This window comes from Hydra vulgaris, chromosome 03 (assembly GCF_038396675.1).
Source record: "Hydra vulgaris chromosome 03, alternate assembly HydraT2T_AEP".
In the NCBI taxonomy this organism is placed as follows: Eukaryota; Metazoa; Cnidaria; class Hydrozoa; order Anthoathecata; family Hydridae; genus Hydra; species Hydra vulgaris.
The window spans coordinates 47,718,386-47,733,340 of record NC_088922.1 but is presented as its reverse complement, the minus strand read 5'-3'; the positions used below and the strand labels follow the sequence as shown (position 1 = coordinate 47,733,340).

The following is a 14,955-nucleotide window of genomic DNA, read 5'->3' as shown; positions in this document are numbered from 1 at the left end:
AAAAAATGTGAATTTTCGAGCTTTCCTGTACATTGCTACACTTTTCCTCTATAATTTTTTTTTCAAATACTCGCTTTATATATTTACAATTAAAAAAAAAAAGTAAAACAAATGATGAAAAATTCATGATAGTATCATCATCATTGTCATCAGACTGATCATGATGATCATCATGATGATCATGATAATAATCATTACCATAACCATGACAATAATCACCATTATCAAGATGATCATCACCATCATCATGATCACAATCATGATCACCGCCATAATTGACATGTGTTCAAGCTAAGATCAAAAAAAAATTTTTATAAGAGTCGAAATCTGTTGCAATAAATAACAACCAAACACATCCTCTTTAATACTTACAATCTTGCACATTTTCTCCCACTCAATGTGTGTTACACAAACTCTCCATGTTTTCCATAATCTGTATCAGTTTTTTTCTACAGAAAAAAATACACTGACAACCAATTATTTGTATCTTTACATGTTCAAACTGATCTGACCTTCCTAGGCAAATCATAGATACACATGGTTAACAAAACATATTGGTATATACAATACAGATGGTTGGCCATCCCTGGCAGATAGTAAAGCTCTTGAATCCACTCTTTAGTCTAATGTCACATATAATTCTGATCATCACCTTGCCTTTTCTTTCCAAACACTGCATATAATTAAACATTGTAGTTTCTATTTCACTTGCCATGCATCTTAACACGCTTATTAAGATGTGTGGCAGTGTATGTACAACTTTTTTATTTTTTAACAATGCACCTCTTGATGTTAAAATTTTCTGATCTTGACTCCCCAGTTAATTAAATTGCATTTGATGTCTCTTTTGTTTTACCTCCTGGTTCAATAAGATTTCTGACACAAGTGCAAAAACCTTTTAATCCAGTTTTGATATTTTATGACACTTATAGTTTCTATTCTACAGAGAAAATATTTTTTCCTAACAATTGCATTCTCTAACAAACTAAAAAATAAAATTATGGCAAATATATTTAGGATGATTGAGTTTTAACAAAATAAATTAACAGAACAACAAAAATCTAATTAACAGAACTATGAAATAGAAATGAAAATCTGATCTTCTTATTATTTTTAGTACTATGAGGGTAAAAAATTTATATAATACAATAACCAAAACAACTGTATCAAATTATTATATAAAAAAATGTAATGATTTTAATGCTCACAATTTTTTAATACAATAAAATCTCAAAATTGACTTTAATCTTAATCCCAACAAGTCTTTAGATAATTCTTGTTAGTGATAAAATAATTTATTTGCTTATTTATTTATTTAACTCGGCATTTATATACAAACATGACAATTATTTTTAGTACCAGAGCATAAAAAAAAAACAGTCAAAATTTGATATTAGATGAAACATTAAATGTTTCCAAAAAAAGTTTTCCAGGACTGCTTCACACAACTTTGAACAATTTAAAAAAAAATTAAAAATTAACAAAACTTTAATTTAAAAATAAAATGAATAATAATTAATAATATTTTATTGTATATATAGCATAAATAAATAAACTTAATAATATTATTATAAACTAATATTATTAAATTCATTTATTTATGCTACCAAAATGACTACCTCCAGCATTATTATGACACGCATAGACTACCCATGCCACAGCGCAGGCCCAAGCTACCCTATGAAAAGTACCATATATAACATTTTCTTCACCATTAAAGAAATGACCATCAGATTTAAATACACCCCAAACACCATATACAACAGCAAGACCTGTTGCAATAGATAACAACCAACCAAGAATGAAGAAAATCTAAAAATTATTCACAACTCTTAAGTTTAAAACAAAATTTTTTTAATTCAAATAAACAATTTGAAAGTTTATTTTAGTTTTTATTCTTTATAAATTATACATATTTAATTTATAGCACAAATTAACATCAATTAAGACAGTATTTGTTAAGAAATAATTTGGAAATTGGAAGAACTCATGAGCAAGCAGAAGTGATGTTTAAAATGTTGATATTCAGAGTCAAAAAAAAAAACTCTAAATTGTTTTAGAGAATACAGCATTCTACTTGTTTCACCAGAAAGCCATTTAAACTTCAGAGTAAAAGGATTGAGAAAGAGAAATAACTTTTATGACTTAAAGAATATAATAACATTTAAAAAAAAAAAAAAAACCTTTTTTGCTTTCTTTTCTCTGACTAAAATATTTCTGGAAATGATATATCCAAGAAGCATTCCTATAGCATAAGGAGCAAACCTTGTGTGTGGCTTCTCATAAACATTATTTTGAAAGCCTGCTGCTCTTGAACTAAAAACAACAAAATTGTTTTTTAACCTCAAAAAGGAATCTACCAAAAGTTGAACATCATAGTAATACTTTTTCATAACAAGCTAAAAAAAATATGAGTATAAACTTGCATTCTGGGATTATTTGGTAAATATAAAGCAGTGAGAACACTGGGATAGTCGTTAATACCAACAACTAAACCTGTACTTAACAATGATATAGATGTTATTGCACCCAAAAAAAGAAACGAGAATAAGTAACTTGATCTTTTTTCATATCTTTTTTCAAACCTAAAATAAAGAAATATATCTTTTATCATAACTGTAATAAAGAAATACTTTTTATCCATTCTGAAAAGAGAAATAACGATATATCTTTTATCATACATAAAACAAGGTAGACAAAGATATTTCCTTTATCACACATAAAAAAATGAAGACAAAAATTTTTCATCACCTCTAGAAGAAAAATAAGTTTTAAATTTAATATTAAATAATGTTTTCTAAATATTAAATTAAAAAAAAAATCTATTTCTCATACCAATATAATGCATAAATTATTGCTGGACTAATAATGTAAAATTGCATGTCATTTGCCAAGTACCATGACCAGCCCAAACACTGAGAAGTGAAAATAATATTTTAATTTTAAGTGCATACTATTTTATTATTAAAATTTCAAATGTAAAAAGTGTAAATTTTTTATAAAATGTAAATAATTTTTAAAAAACTTTACTTGTTTCATAAAATCACCAGGATAAAAGTTATTGATATAAAGCAGATTAGACCACCAGTAACTATTACATGGCTTTTGAAAATCTCCATACCTTATCATTATTCCATGCGGTCCAGTGACAGTTAACGGAAACAGATTATTCCAAATTAAAATTACAAAACCATATGTTGGTGTTAATCTTAAACAATTATTTATAAAAATTTTAATCTCATTATTTTATTTTTGAAGAAAAAATAACTAATAGAAAATAACTGTAAAAAAAAAACATAAATACTTAAAATAAGTTTAAAAAATAAAAATAAAACTATACATAAATACTTAAAATAAGTTTAATAAATAACATGATATAAAATGTAACAGGTTTATATTTATACTCATGTTCGCTACAATGCACGGTGGTCTACATAACTAATTTCCCAAGCACAAAGCTTAAACAGTTTTGAAAATATATTTAAATGTCATTATTAAAAAAACTTAGGAGTTTATATTTTGATAAACCAAGGCTTTTTAGTTAGAAAATTGCATAGATGGATGTTACCTGAAATGAGTTGTTTAAATGTTTGAAAAATAAAAGATTTCTAAATGTTGTTTTTTCACAGTCTATTTTTGAAATAGAATCTTTAGAATTTTGTAATTGAATAAAAATTTCTGATCCTATTGAATTGTTAAATTTTCAGAAGATATTCCTAAAAGTTTTAATTATTTTGTTTATAAAAACTCTTCATAAAAGTCTAAACTGCATTAAATTAAATTTTAACAACGCAATTATTAACAAAAATTTTGTCATGTTTTGTTAAATTTTGTTGTTAAATGTTAAATTACATTGATAATGTTAAATTACATTCATAATGTTAAAATACATTCTAATATACTCTCTAAAAAATCTACTCTTGAAACTCCTGCTAAATTAAATGCACTTCAAGGCTTGAATTAACAGATGATACAATTTAAATTTTAACAATTATCGCAGCTCAAAGATTTGTCAATAATTACTCTTAACTATTAACTCTTGTCAAGTATTGAAAAATTCAGCATTGCTGATTTTGTCACAATCTAAATGTTTAAATACATTCTAATATACTCTCTGAAAAATCTACTTATTAGACTCCTGCTAAATTGAATGCACCTGTAACTTTCCCTAGTAGAGCTAAACTGACTTTGCAGCAACGCAGACCTTATTGCAAGCAATACAAAAAGGCTATTGAACAAATGAAATCTAGTTTTATAAAATGCAGTAAGAATCTGAAAGAATTATTCAGATTCTTAATGCATATAATAAAAGGAGATTTGTTCAATAGCCTTTTTCTAATGGCAGCAGACATGATAATCCCTGTCAAAGATTCTGGAAATAATAACAACAATATCAAGTCACAATATTCTGTGCGATCTTTGATAATAAATATCTCATTTAAATTAATGTCAAAGACATAACTTAAATGAGGTAAATAATTCACTGTAGCCAAATAGAAAAAATAATCTAACTAAATAGTTAATTAACTTTTCTAAAGTCTCAGAACGAGACTAAAAGTTTGTCAAAACAGCTATTTTCATAGTTACACATAAAAATAATTACATATAGCTGAGAATTTACTTTTTGTGCTTGTGTCAGCAATTATTGCTTATCTATACTTATTCATTTTGTCAAAGTAAGCGTTCCCATTTAATAAAAGAAAGTAGTTCTTGATAACTTACAATGATACTCTCAGGTACTTACCCTAATCATATCCTTGACACATGGATTTTTATCCCTACCCCACCCTTGTACTAAGTACCTGAGACTATTACTTAAAATTTAGTGAGCTATTCTTAATTTGTGTTAATAAGTTTCCAAAGTTATGAAGTAAACAGTATGTATGCAGATTGTAAACAGTATTAGGAAAAGTATGTACACATAAATGAAGGGGGGTAACCCAAAGGTGTAAAAATGCGTACAAGAAACAGGGGGTGTTCAAAACAGTAAGTACACACACAGTTTGACTATTTTCTTCATGAATTTTTTATAAAGTTTAATTTCTCTTTTTAGCAATGCATTTTTCTTTTAAACCTTTTACTCATCCGCCCACTTTTTATTACCCTTAACTCCCCATCTTTTAATTAAATACAAAAAAATGTTGAATAATAGTGCTTGATTTTTAATTAAATAATGCATATGTAGCAGAGGGGAGGGGTCACTGAAAGCATACAGCTGTGTACAAGAGAGAAAGGGTCTAAAATCAGTGGTTTTATTGCTTACATACTTTATGGATGAAGTAAAACCACTACATTACAGTTTCATTTTTTTCTCTACTTCAAATATAAAACATTTACATGATAGTGCATTTTTTTATTTAAAGAAAAATTTTATGGTTTATCCAAGATTTTTTATCAGTGGTTTTAAATTTTAAACAATGATAAGCCACAACCATTAAGTTTGCTTCCCTGTCTTTTTTTTGTTTCCAAAAGTTTCAATGAAGTCTTGACTAGAATTAGTAGCACATTCTGCACTGTAATGTAGAACAAGAAAACCTTCAACAAATTTTTTAAAAATCTTTTATAATCTGGAAATAAGTATATAGCGATGTATTACACAAGATGTATATATATCATCTATACACATGGCACATGGCCACAATAAGTTCCAGTTTAATGAACTGGTTTTCAGCTATTCTATCTAATATAATGTCATTTTTTAACAAATAAAAAAAACAACAGTTTTTAGGTCCAAAAAATATTTAATTGCTATATAACTTGCAGACTTTTTTGTTTAATTCAAGAGCTACTTTATGTATTAATTTACAGATAAAATCTTTCATTTAAATACCAACTGTATTTTTTGTGTTTTTAAGGTGTCTTCTGCACATATTTCATGAACCAGCTTTCTTTATTGCAATAATAATAGATTGGAGCTAAATTTTTCTCAATACGTTTTTGAATAAAAATAGGAACAGTATCAAACTTTTTAAATTTTTTAAATGGCTGTAGATACTGCCTATCATTATCACATGTATCTAAACATTTTATTGTCTTTTCATTTTTCACTAACTAACCTTTGCAAAAAAATTTTTGCAAAATAAATCTACTTTTACACTTGTACGTTATCTTTCAAGATGATGAGTTTTTTTATTTACCATCAAGTAAATCCTCCTGTTTTAAAAACCATATTTTCGCCTTAATGGTTTTATGTTTGTTTAAATTCTTTCTATTCCTTTTTTAAGTCAACAATCTTGTCTATAAATGGCAAATCAAAAGTAAAAGAATTCATTACTAATATTGTAACTAAAAACATTTATATATTGATACTTTTATCATGAAAATATATTACTATGTTATTAAGTCAATTTAAATTTGGACTGAATTGTAAATTTATAAGCATTTTACTATAATATAATAAACATCTGATATGTTAGTCAGTATTTTTTTCACATAACAAAGGATGCATGGTAAACTTTTTTACCATGAGACAACTTTTTATTTCAGTACGTCAAACCAAAAAAAACAGACACTAAGCTATATTAATTGTAGAAATGTTTGGAAAATTAACACATAGCGTAACCTCTGTAATACAGTTTTCTTAATAAGCAATTGTGTTATGTGTTATACATATTTTCAATTCTTTTTCCAACATGAAAAACTTCATAATGAAATATTTTTTTTCAACTATTGCTTTTGACATTTTTATTTACAAAAAATGTTTTAAAAATTTCACAAAATTCTTTTTTGACTTACCTCCCCCCTCCCCCATCAACAACCCAAAAATACAAATCATGTCTTCAAATGGGTATAAGCAACCATTACGATCATCTTTATTTAAAAAAAACACAAGAAAACATAAACTTTGTGGGTTCAGGCTGGCATGGAACCTTTTATTCCCTCTTGGAGATTCCAGGTCAAGGCTCACTCTCCTCCATGGTTTTCTTCACATTGTGCTGCTGCAATTGCCAATTGAAACCATTACTTCCATATCTATCAGCAAAACAATTCTCCAGAAAAAAGACGTCTGTTTATTACTGCTAGAAACCATTGTAAAAAGGTTTTGTCTAACGCCAAAACCCGCTATTCTCAGGTCATGAAATCTTGTATCTCACCTCAAAAATTAGGCTCTCATGACTTCTGGAGAATCTTTAATAGTATTAATAATAATGGCAAATTTTTAATTCCACCTCTCTTGTATGGTTCAGACTTTGTCACCTTACCTCAAGACAAAGCTGAATTGTTTGCTAAGAACTTTTCATCAACATTATCTCTTGATTTCACTAGTTGCGTTCTACCTGATATTGCCAACAAACAGGTTGATCCATTGCTTGACATTTATATCACTCCAGCTTCTGTATCTAAAGTGACTTCCTTCTGTATCTAAAGTGATTTGCTTAGACTCTTCTACAGCTTGTGGCCCAGACAACATACCTGTTATTGTCTTGCAGAAGTGTTCTCTGGAGCTGTCGCCTCAAAACTATTCAACAAGTACTTATCAGAATCTTGTTTTCCAGCCTGCTGGAAAGCGGCATCTGTTATCCCTATTTTCAAAAATTCTGGAGAGTAATTTGATTCGTCTAACTACCGTCCCATTAGTCTTCTTCTTATCATAAGCAAGGTTTTGAATCTTTAATTAACAAACACTTAATTTCTCATCTTGAATCTAATAACTTACTTTCTGACCATCAATATGGATTTTGATCTTCTCGTTCTACAGCTAATTTGCTAACAGTAATGAGCAATAGGTTTTATCGCGCATTAGAAAAAGGTGGAGAGGTTAAGGCTATCGCTCTTGACATTTCAAAAGCTTTTGATTAAGTTTGGCATGCCGGTCTTCTCCATAAGCTTTCTTCTTATGGTGTATCTGGCAACATCTTTAAAATAATTAAATCCTTCTTTTCCAATCGTAGTATAAAAGTTGTCCTCGATGGACAGCACTCTTCTTCTTATTCTGTAACTTCAGGGGTTCCTCAAGGTTCTATCCTTGGCACTATACTCTTTTTGATTTACATTAACCATCTTCCAGATATTCTCACATCTAAGGTGGCATTGTTTGCTGACAATACTACCATTTATTCTTGTCGTGATAAGAAGCCAACACTCTTTGATTGCTTGGAAGGGGCATTTGAGCTTGAAAAATATCTCACTTCTGCTACAGCATGGGGCTCACAGTGGCTGGTGAACTTTAACCAATCGTTATTGCAATAATTTAGATCTTCCTATATTTATGAACAGTAATGTACTCGATGAGTCATCAAATTTTCATCTTCTAAGATTAACTCTTACTTCTGATCTTTCTTGGAAACCATATATCAAATTTGTTGCAAAATGAGCATCTGCTAAGGTTGCATCTATTTATCGAGCTTGACACTTTCTGACTTCAGACTCTATTCTCTATCTTTATAAATCTTAAATCCAGTCTTGTATGGAATACTGTTGCCATATCTGGGGTGGTTCTTCTAATGATGCCCTTTCTCTTTTAGACAAGGTGAAAAAATGCATTGTAAACATAGTTGGACCTGCTCTTGCAGCCAACCTCCAACCATTATCACATTGTCGTAATGTTGCTTCTCTTTCTCTTTTCTACAAATACTATAATGGGCACTGCTCTAAAGAGCTAGTGTCTCTTGTGCCATCTACTAAAATTCATTCTCGTGATACTCGTCATTCAATTAAGTCTTATCCTTTTTCTGTGACTGTTCCTAAGTGCTTCAAAAACGCTTATTCGTCTAGTTTCTTTCCTTGAACATCAGTTCTTTGGAATTCACTTCCTTCATCTTGCTTTCCTGATTCATATAATTTGTAATCCTTTAAGTCATCTGTCAATCGTTATCTTGCTCTACAATCTTCATCTTTTCTCTTCCAGTAACTTCCAACTTTAATTAGTGGTTGCATGCAGCCTTGTTAGAAGCGAAGATGTTTAAAAAAAAAATATATTAAATATATTTTTTTGCAATTTTTTTTTTTTCAAATAATATTTTTATTTTATCTTGAGAAAAATGTTTTTGTTTCTCACATAAATATTTATATTTTTTCTCTTTGGAATTATTATTTTGTATGGATATATTGGTCATTTTTGCTTTGTTATTTTTTTTAATATTTCTGTTATATTTTTATAAATGTATTGAAACCATTTGCACTTTTATCACCATCCAGTAGTGATTTGGCCGGTTATTTGTTTGAAAAAACGGTTAACCGACTATCTGTTTTTGAATGAAGTCCTTATTTTTTGGTAATAGTGTACACATGCATTGTATTTATTATGATAATGTAATTATTTTATTATATATTTTGTTGTTAATCATAATGCATAATAAATAAAGTTTTTCTTAAATTTACTGAAAATAATATATTACACTAGGCTTGGTCAGGAAAGGCCTGCGATTGCACTCAAATCTTGACCACGCATACAATATTTAGTTGCGACATTGATGTTTTGAGAACATTCAAGTTTAAATATGTTTCCATGTTTGTCCGCATAACAATTAATTTTTAAAATATATGCTAAAAAATTAACTTTACAACTTAAGTTTAAGATCTTTACTAATCAAATGTTTTTCTATTGATTTTTATATTTTATATATATTTTTTTTATACAAAAATATTTCTGTATTAGCGAATGTTTTAAAAGCATTTGTTACTATTTGATTATTTGAAAAAACACTTGATTAGTAAAGATTAAAGCTATGAAGTTAATTTTTAGCATATATTTTAAAAACTAATTATTATGAGGAAAAAAATTGAAACATACTTAAACAAGAATGTTCTCATAAATAATAAAACAATTTTTAAGAATTTTTCTTAAAAATTGTATTATTGATATTTGGTAAGTTTTCGTCGAGATTTCTATTGTAAATTGTTATAAGAATATATAACAAACAAATTTTATTTTAATACTTTGGCTTATTCAGAACGAATAAATTTAACACTTTGGCTTATAACAAATAAAAAGTCAACAAAAACCTTAATGTCAAACTTTATAAAGTTTCAAAAAAGATCATAAAAAACGTAAATTAATGTAATGCATTTATAATGTACACATTGTTCAATTATCGTCATTGTTATTCGTCAGTTCGACATTGCTGATTTGCATTTCTTCATCTTCATCATCATTTTCATCAACTAAGTGTCACAAATGCATCTCTGAATTTGTGTATAGAAAAACCAGCATCTCTGCATATGCAAGCATTAGTTGACACCTTTTCTTTGTTATGACATTCCCTGCAGCTGAAAACTGCAGGAAATGTCATAACAAAATGTCAAAACTCTCTCGCTCGGATAGCTAGTAGCTGTGATGCAGAAAAGTTGAGCAGCCAACCTGAAGAGAAGGAGGAAACAAGAACTGTTTAACTTCCACCACATTAATGGATCTCCCATGAGTGGTACAGCAGCTTCTGCAATATAAATTTGCATCTCCTGTCTGAAAGTGAGGTGAACTGGTAATTGTGCTTGGCTTGTAAATTCTTGAAAACAAATCCACTTTTGTTTTCATCTTTTTGGTGGCTGCAGGGACTAGTGTAGGGCTGGCAACTTGTAGCTACAATGAGGCGTATAACTCTTCTAAATACATTATTGAACTGGCTTTATCTTTAACAGTCAAAAATAGAAGGCTTTTGAATCGAGGATCCAGGAGGGCAGCAACCATGCCTAAATAGCAAGGAAAGTCATTGCCAACCAAACTAAACTGTTGGTTTATTTTGCTAACAAGCTTTTGATTCAGCTGTACAGCAGCTCACGAGTCGTTCCCCTCATCTGGCTTTAGGAAATCTAGCAATCCGAATTATTTAGGATAAATTGCTAAGTAAAGTTACCTGATCCGCAAATGGTTTCAAAACCTCTACCACAGTCTGCGGAACTCCCCAATGGTCAGCGTTGGGCACTGCACACTTCGATCTGGTCATGTCTTTCTTTACTTGAGTATCCTATTAAGGAGATATTCATAAAAAAGTGCATATGGGAGAGGGGAGCAAGAAGTTTACTGCAAATGGCTTATCAAACTTTATATAATTAATATTTATTAAAATAATTAGTTAGATATAGTATAGTAAATTATAACAATTTATCTTACCTGCATTGCAGCAATGACGTTCTGTTCCAGCCTTACCATTCTTTCCACCATATAAATTTTGCTGCTCCACCTGGTCTCACAGTCCATGATAGGACGAACAGGCTGGGAAAGCCTGGATGCTGGAGTTTGATAGTAGTTAGCATTCCTCTTAATCTCATTCTTCTGAATTTGTTTGAGGATATTCCAGGACAGATTCGAACTTCTAAAAACACTCTTCTGATGGCCGCCAGCACACTCGTCACTGTCTGGACAGCATTGATGCTGTCATTTATGGCTAATTGGCTTGTGTGCCTGACACACCATACCACATGCTACACATGTTTGCTTGAGTTTAGTGCAAGCACAATGTTTGCGGCATTATCTGACACCACCGCAAAGGCTTCTGGAATTTGCCAAGCATCCATTGCTTCCTCCAAGCCTGCCTGTAGGTTGACACTTGTGTCAACCTACAGGCAGGCTTGGAGGAAGCAATGGATGTGTCAACGCTCCTAAGAGTGAACCAGGTTGATTACATGACTGACAAGGTTTTTGTCAATCAAATGTATTGAAACCGCTAATAAGGTTTCAATTGAATTTGATGTCCATGCATCTGTTGTGAGGCAAGGATGTAAGTTCATTTGTCCCATAATTTCCTGCACCTCGGCAAAAAATGGATGCCTTTCTTTTTTGAAATTGCAAAGTTATTTGTGTGACAACTGATGTGTATCCTATCATTAGACTACCTGCAAATAATTTAAGTAACCAGGATTATTACTATCATATTAATACCGCCAAAGTGAATTGTCACTAACACTCTATCTGGTCCAGATAGAGTGTTAGTGATAATTAGCATTTTTCGCATCTGGCCTCAAATTATCTACTAAGTAGTATTGGCAATTACATATATTTTATATATATATATATATATACACACACTATTGTGGTGCAAGCACCTGGATACAAAAATTGTGCCACTTCACAGAACCCTCTCCCCTTGACAAAATCGATGGGACGCAGATCCTGAATGCACATCATTGCCAACTTATTGCGGTATCTTTTTTTTCTTGATTCCTAACCACAGTCATTGTGTTAAAACAACCACTAGATGTTGAACCTGCACCAGATGTCCCAGCAAACCAGATTTGGAGGATGACGCAATTTCAGGTGATTCATTGCAGACGTACTTCCTCCTTTTCATGATATCCCTACATACATCGCACAAAGCAACATTATTATCTGCTTTCTTAAATTACTTCCATACTTCCATATCTTCTTATGGCTAAACATTATGCTCTGGACAAATTAAGTATCATACTGAAAAAAGTAACCTCTAGATTATGTAATAAGTTTCAATATTCATGCAATTAAGTTTTATTATTAAGAAGTTGAAGTTAAACCTAAAACTTTCGCTAAAACTTTTTACAAAAGTTTTAGCATGTTGAATTTATCATTAAAAAAACTTAATATAATTTAATAAAATATTATTAGATATTATTATAAAATATTTATAAAATCATAATTAATTGCAAAAATTAGAAATATTTATAAAGTCATAATTGTGAAAATTTATTATTAAACTCTTTTGCTACCAGCCACTATAATCAAAAAAAACTTCGCTATAACCGCACATTTTTCACAATAAAATTTGGATGACATTACACTGAAAACTAATTGAAATTCAAATAGCAAACTTTGTTGAAAGCTTAATAAATTAACTTAATTTATATAACTTTTTAACATGTTTCATTTAACAACAAGAAATGCAAAGTGCTGAAAACAATTGTTTTTATAAATAATAACTTGTCCAAACTCATTACAAATATAATAAGAATGCTTTTTTTTTAAACTAATTACTTACCTAAATTCTTATACGCTTCTACAAGTTAAGTTTACCATTGAAATACTAAAGCCACTCAAGGACATAATAATCAATTTTATATAATGTTATTTCTTATATTTAATAATAATTTTATTATTATTATTTAATAATATTTTATATAATAATAAATCTTGTTTTACGTCCTTGTGCTGCTTTTTTTAGAACTAAATTTAAAACTTTTTTCTCTCCTGTATTTCTTAACTTTGTAAAGTGATTTTTTATAACTACACAATATGGCTCTTATTTTTTATTACTTTTGTAGAGAATTAATTAAACTTTAAGAACAAAAAATTTATGTGTCTTGAATAACAATTAATGTACAAAAAAGAATATTCATTCTTTTTTGCAAAGCATACTCGAAAGTTACTACCAGCAGCTTGTGGTAAAAATTTAACAAAAATTAAAAGCTGCTGTCAGCGTCAGCTTCCTTGCAGTTGTGTCAGAGTCTAAATTTAAGTATTCATTTTTTCATTTTTAAATTTATTTCTTTTTTGAATCATCTTTTGTATTTTAATATAAATTTGTAAATATTAAGACAAATTTGAAAAATTTAAAAGCCGGTTTTTATTATTATACCGATATATACCGTTTTTTGATATATATTTTTTGAATGGGTAAATTTTCCTTAAAAAAAAATATTTAAAAAAAAAAAAAAAAGTTAAACTTTTTTTTAAGGAAACTAACTTTAAAAAAATTTCCTGTTTCCGACCTAACCAACAAAGCTAACATGCTTCAAGCACACAAATATTGTCTAAATAAATTTGGGGGTTGGAATCAATCTATACAACCTTTTTTTTGCTGTTTATATATTTATCTCCCCAATGCTGAGGATGCTACACCTTCATAAATCCATTTTCTCTATACTAGAGTCTTATTACGATGAAGCCCATATTTTACTAGTAATCAACTAAACAAAATTACATATGTCTTTACTATAATAATCTAGCACAACCCAACAAACGCCTTATTCCTCAAACAAAGTTTGTAAAACATCATTTTTGGTCTCTAGATTTTCTTGTAGTTATTCAGCATTCCAAATATATTGCCCTCAAAACTGCTTTAACGTATATCTCTCAGCTTGAAACAAAATAGTTTGATTCAATTATCACTCATATCAATTCCAACTTGTAACTGCATAATAGTTTTAAGGGATACAAATGAAATGGTTCTTAGAAAGACATTTATTATCTGATACACCAACTTGAATATATATACAATATATATTTTTTTAATTTATTTGAATTTTCATGCTATATTTTTCTATAAAAAGTTGTTATATCCAAAGATATTGTAGGCTTAGCATAGGAACAGCCACAAATAGTCATTAAGGACTAATCCAAAGTAGCGTCCGTTAATGACCAACATTTTTGCGTACCGAAGTACTACTCAAGCACTGAGTTGGCAGTGGCAGGATTTGAACTCATGTCGTACCACTGTCCGGGTTTTATCTTTCTGTTTTATGCTCAATACAATAAATAATATATATTATAAATACTAACAATATATTAATAGGAATATTTTTTAACATTTTAAAAGTAGTAAAAGCCTGATAAAGCATCAATTAAAATGCATGTTAAAATAAAACATTAAACACCTAGTTAAAAATTGAAAATTTTAATTAGTCAAAATTTAACTACGCATATTTAAACACTTTTTGAATGTGTTTTTTTTTAATCATTTATATTAATTCTAAGACAGCAGTTTAGTCCCAGGTTCTATGTTTGAGAAGCTTGATCCTGATAATTTTTTAACCAAGAAAAGACACAAAAAAGTTTAAGTTTGTATATTTGCTTGCTTTTATACCAGAAAATTTTTTATAATTGACTCTTGCCAATATATTTAATCAAATTATAAAAAAATAATTATATAAAAGATTTTTCCAGAACTCACACACCCTACACTTTTAGGGTTTAGGGCGCCTATAAAAAAAAATTTTTTTTAACACCCCTTCGTTAGATGTGTTTTTAACAAATTTTATTTTACAAATATTAAGTAGGTATCTTATCATGGGGAAAAAAAATTATAGTGGACATTATATTCATAGTGG

General features: G+C 29.0%; 1 protein-coding gene across 1 annotated transcript in view; it reads right to left on the bottom strand.

Moving 5' to 3' along the window:
* The window catches only part of LOC100204488 (nose resistant to fluoxetine protein 6), a 63,231-nt gene that overhangs the window by 10,924 nt on the left and 37,352 nt on the right, over positions 1-14,955 (bottom strand). Inside the window, exons 9-13 of the mRNA XM_065793470.1 lie at positions 3,031-3,208; positions 2,836-2,915; positions 2,427-2,585; positions 2,184-2,316; positions 1,620-1,812 (exon numbers count right to left, since the gene is read on the bottom strand). Of these exons, the coding sequence (XP_065649542.1) occupies positions 1,620-1,812; positions 2,184-2,316; positions 2,427-2,585; positions 2,836-2,915; positions 3,031-3,208 (743 nt within the window). The remainder of the gene's footprint in view (positions 1-1,619; positions 1,813-2,183; positions 2,317-2,426; positions 2,586-2,835; positions 2,916-3,030; positions 3,209-14,955) is intronic.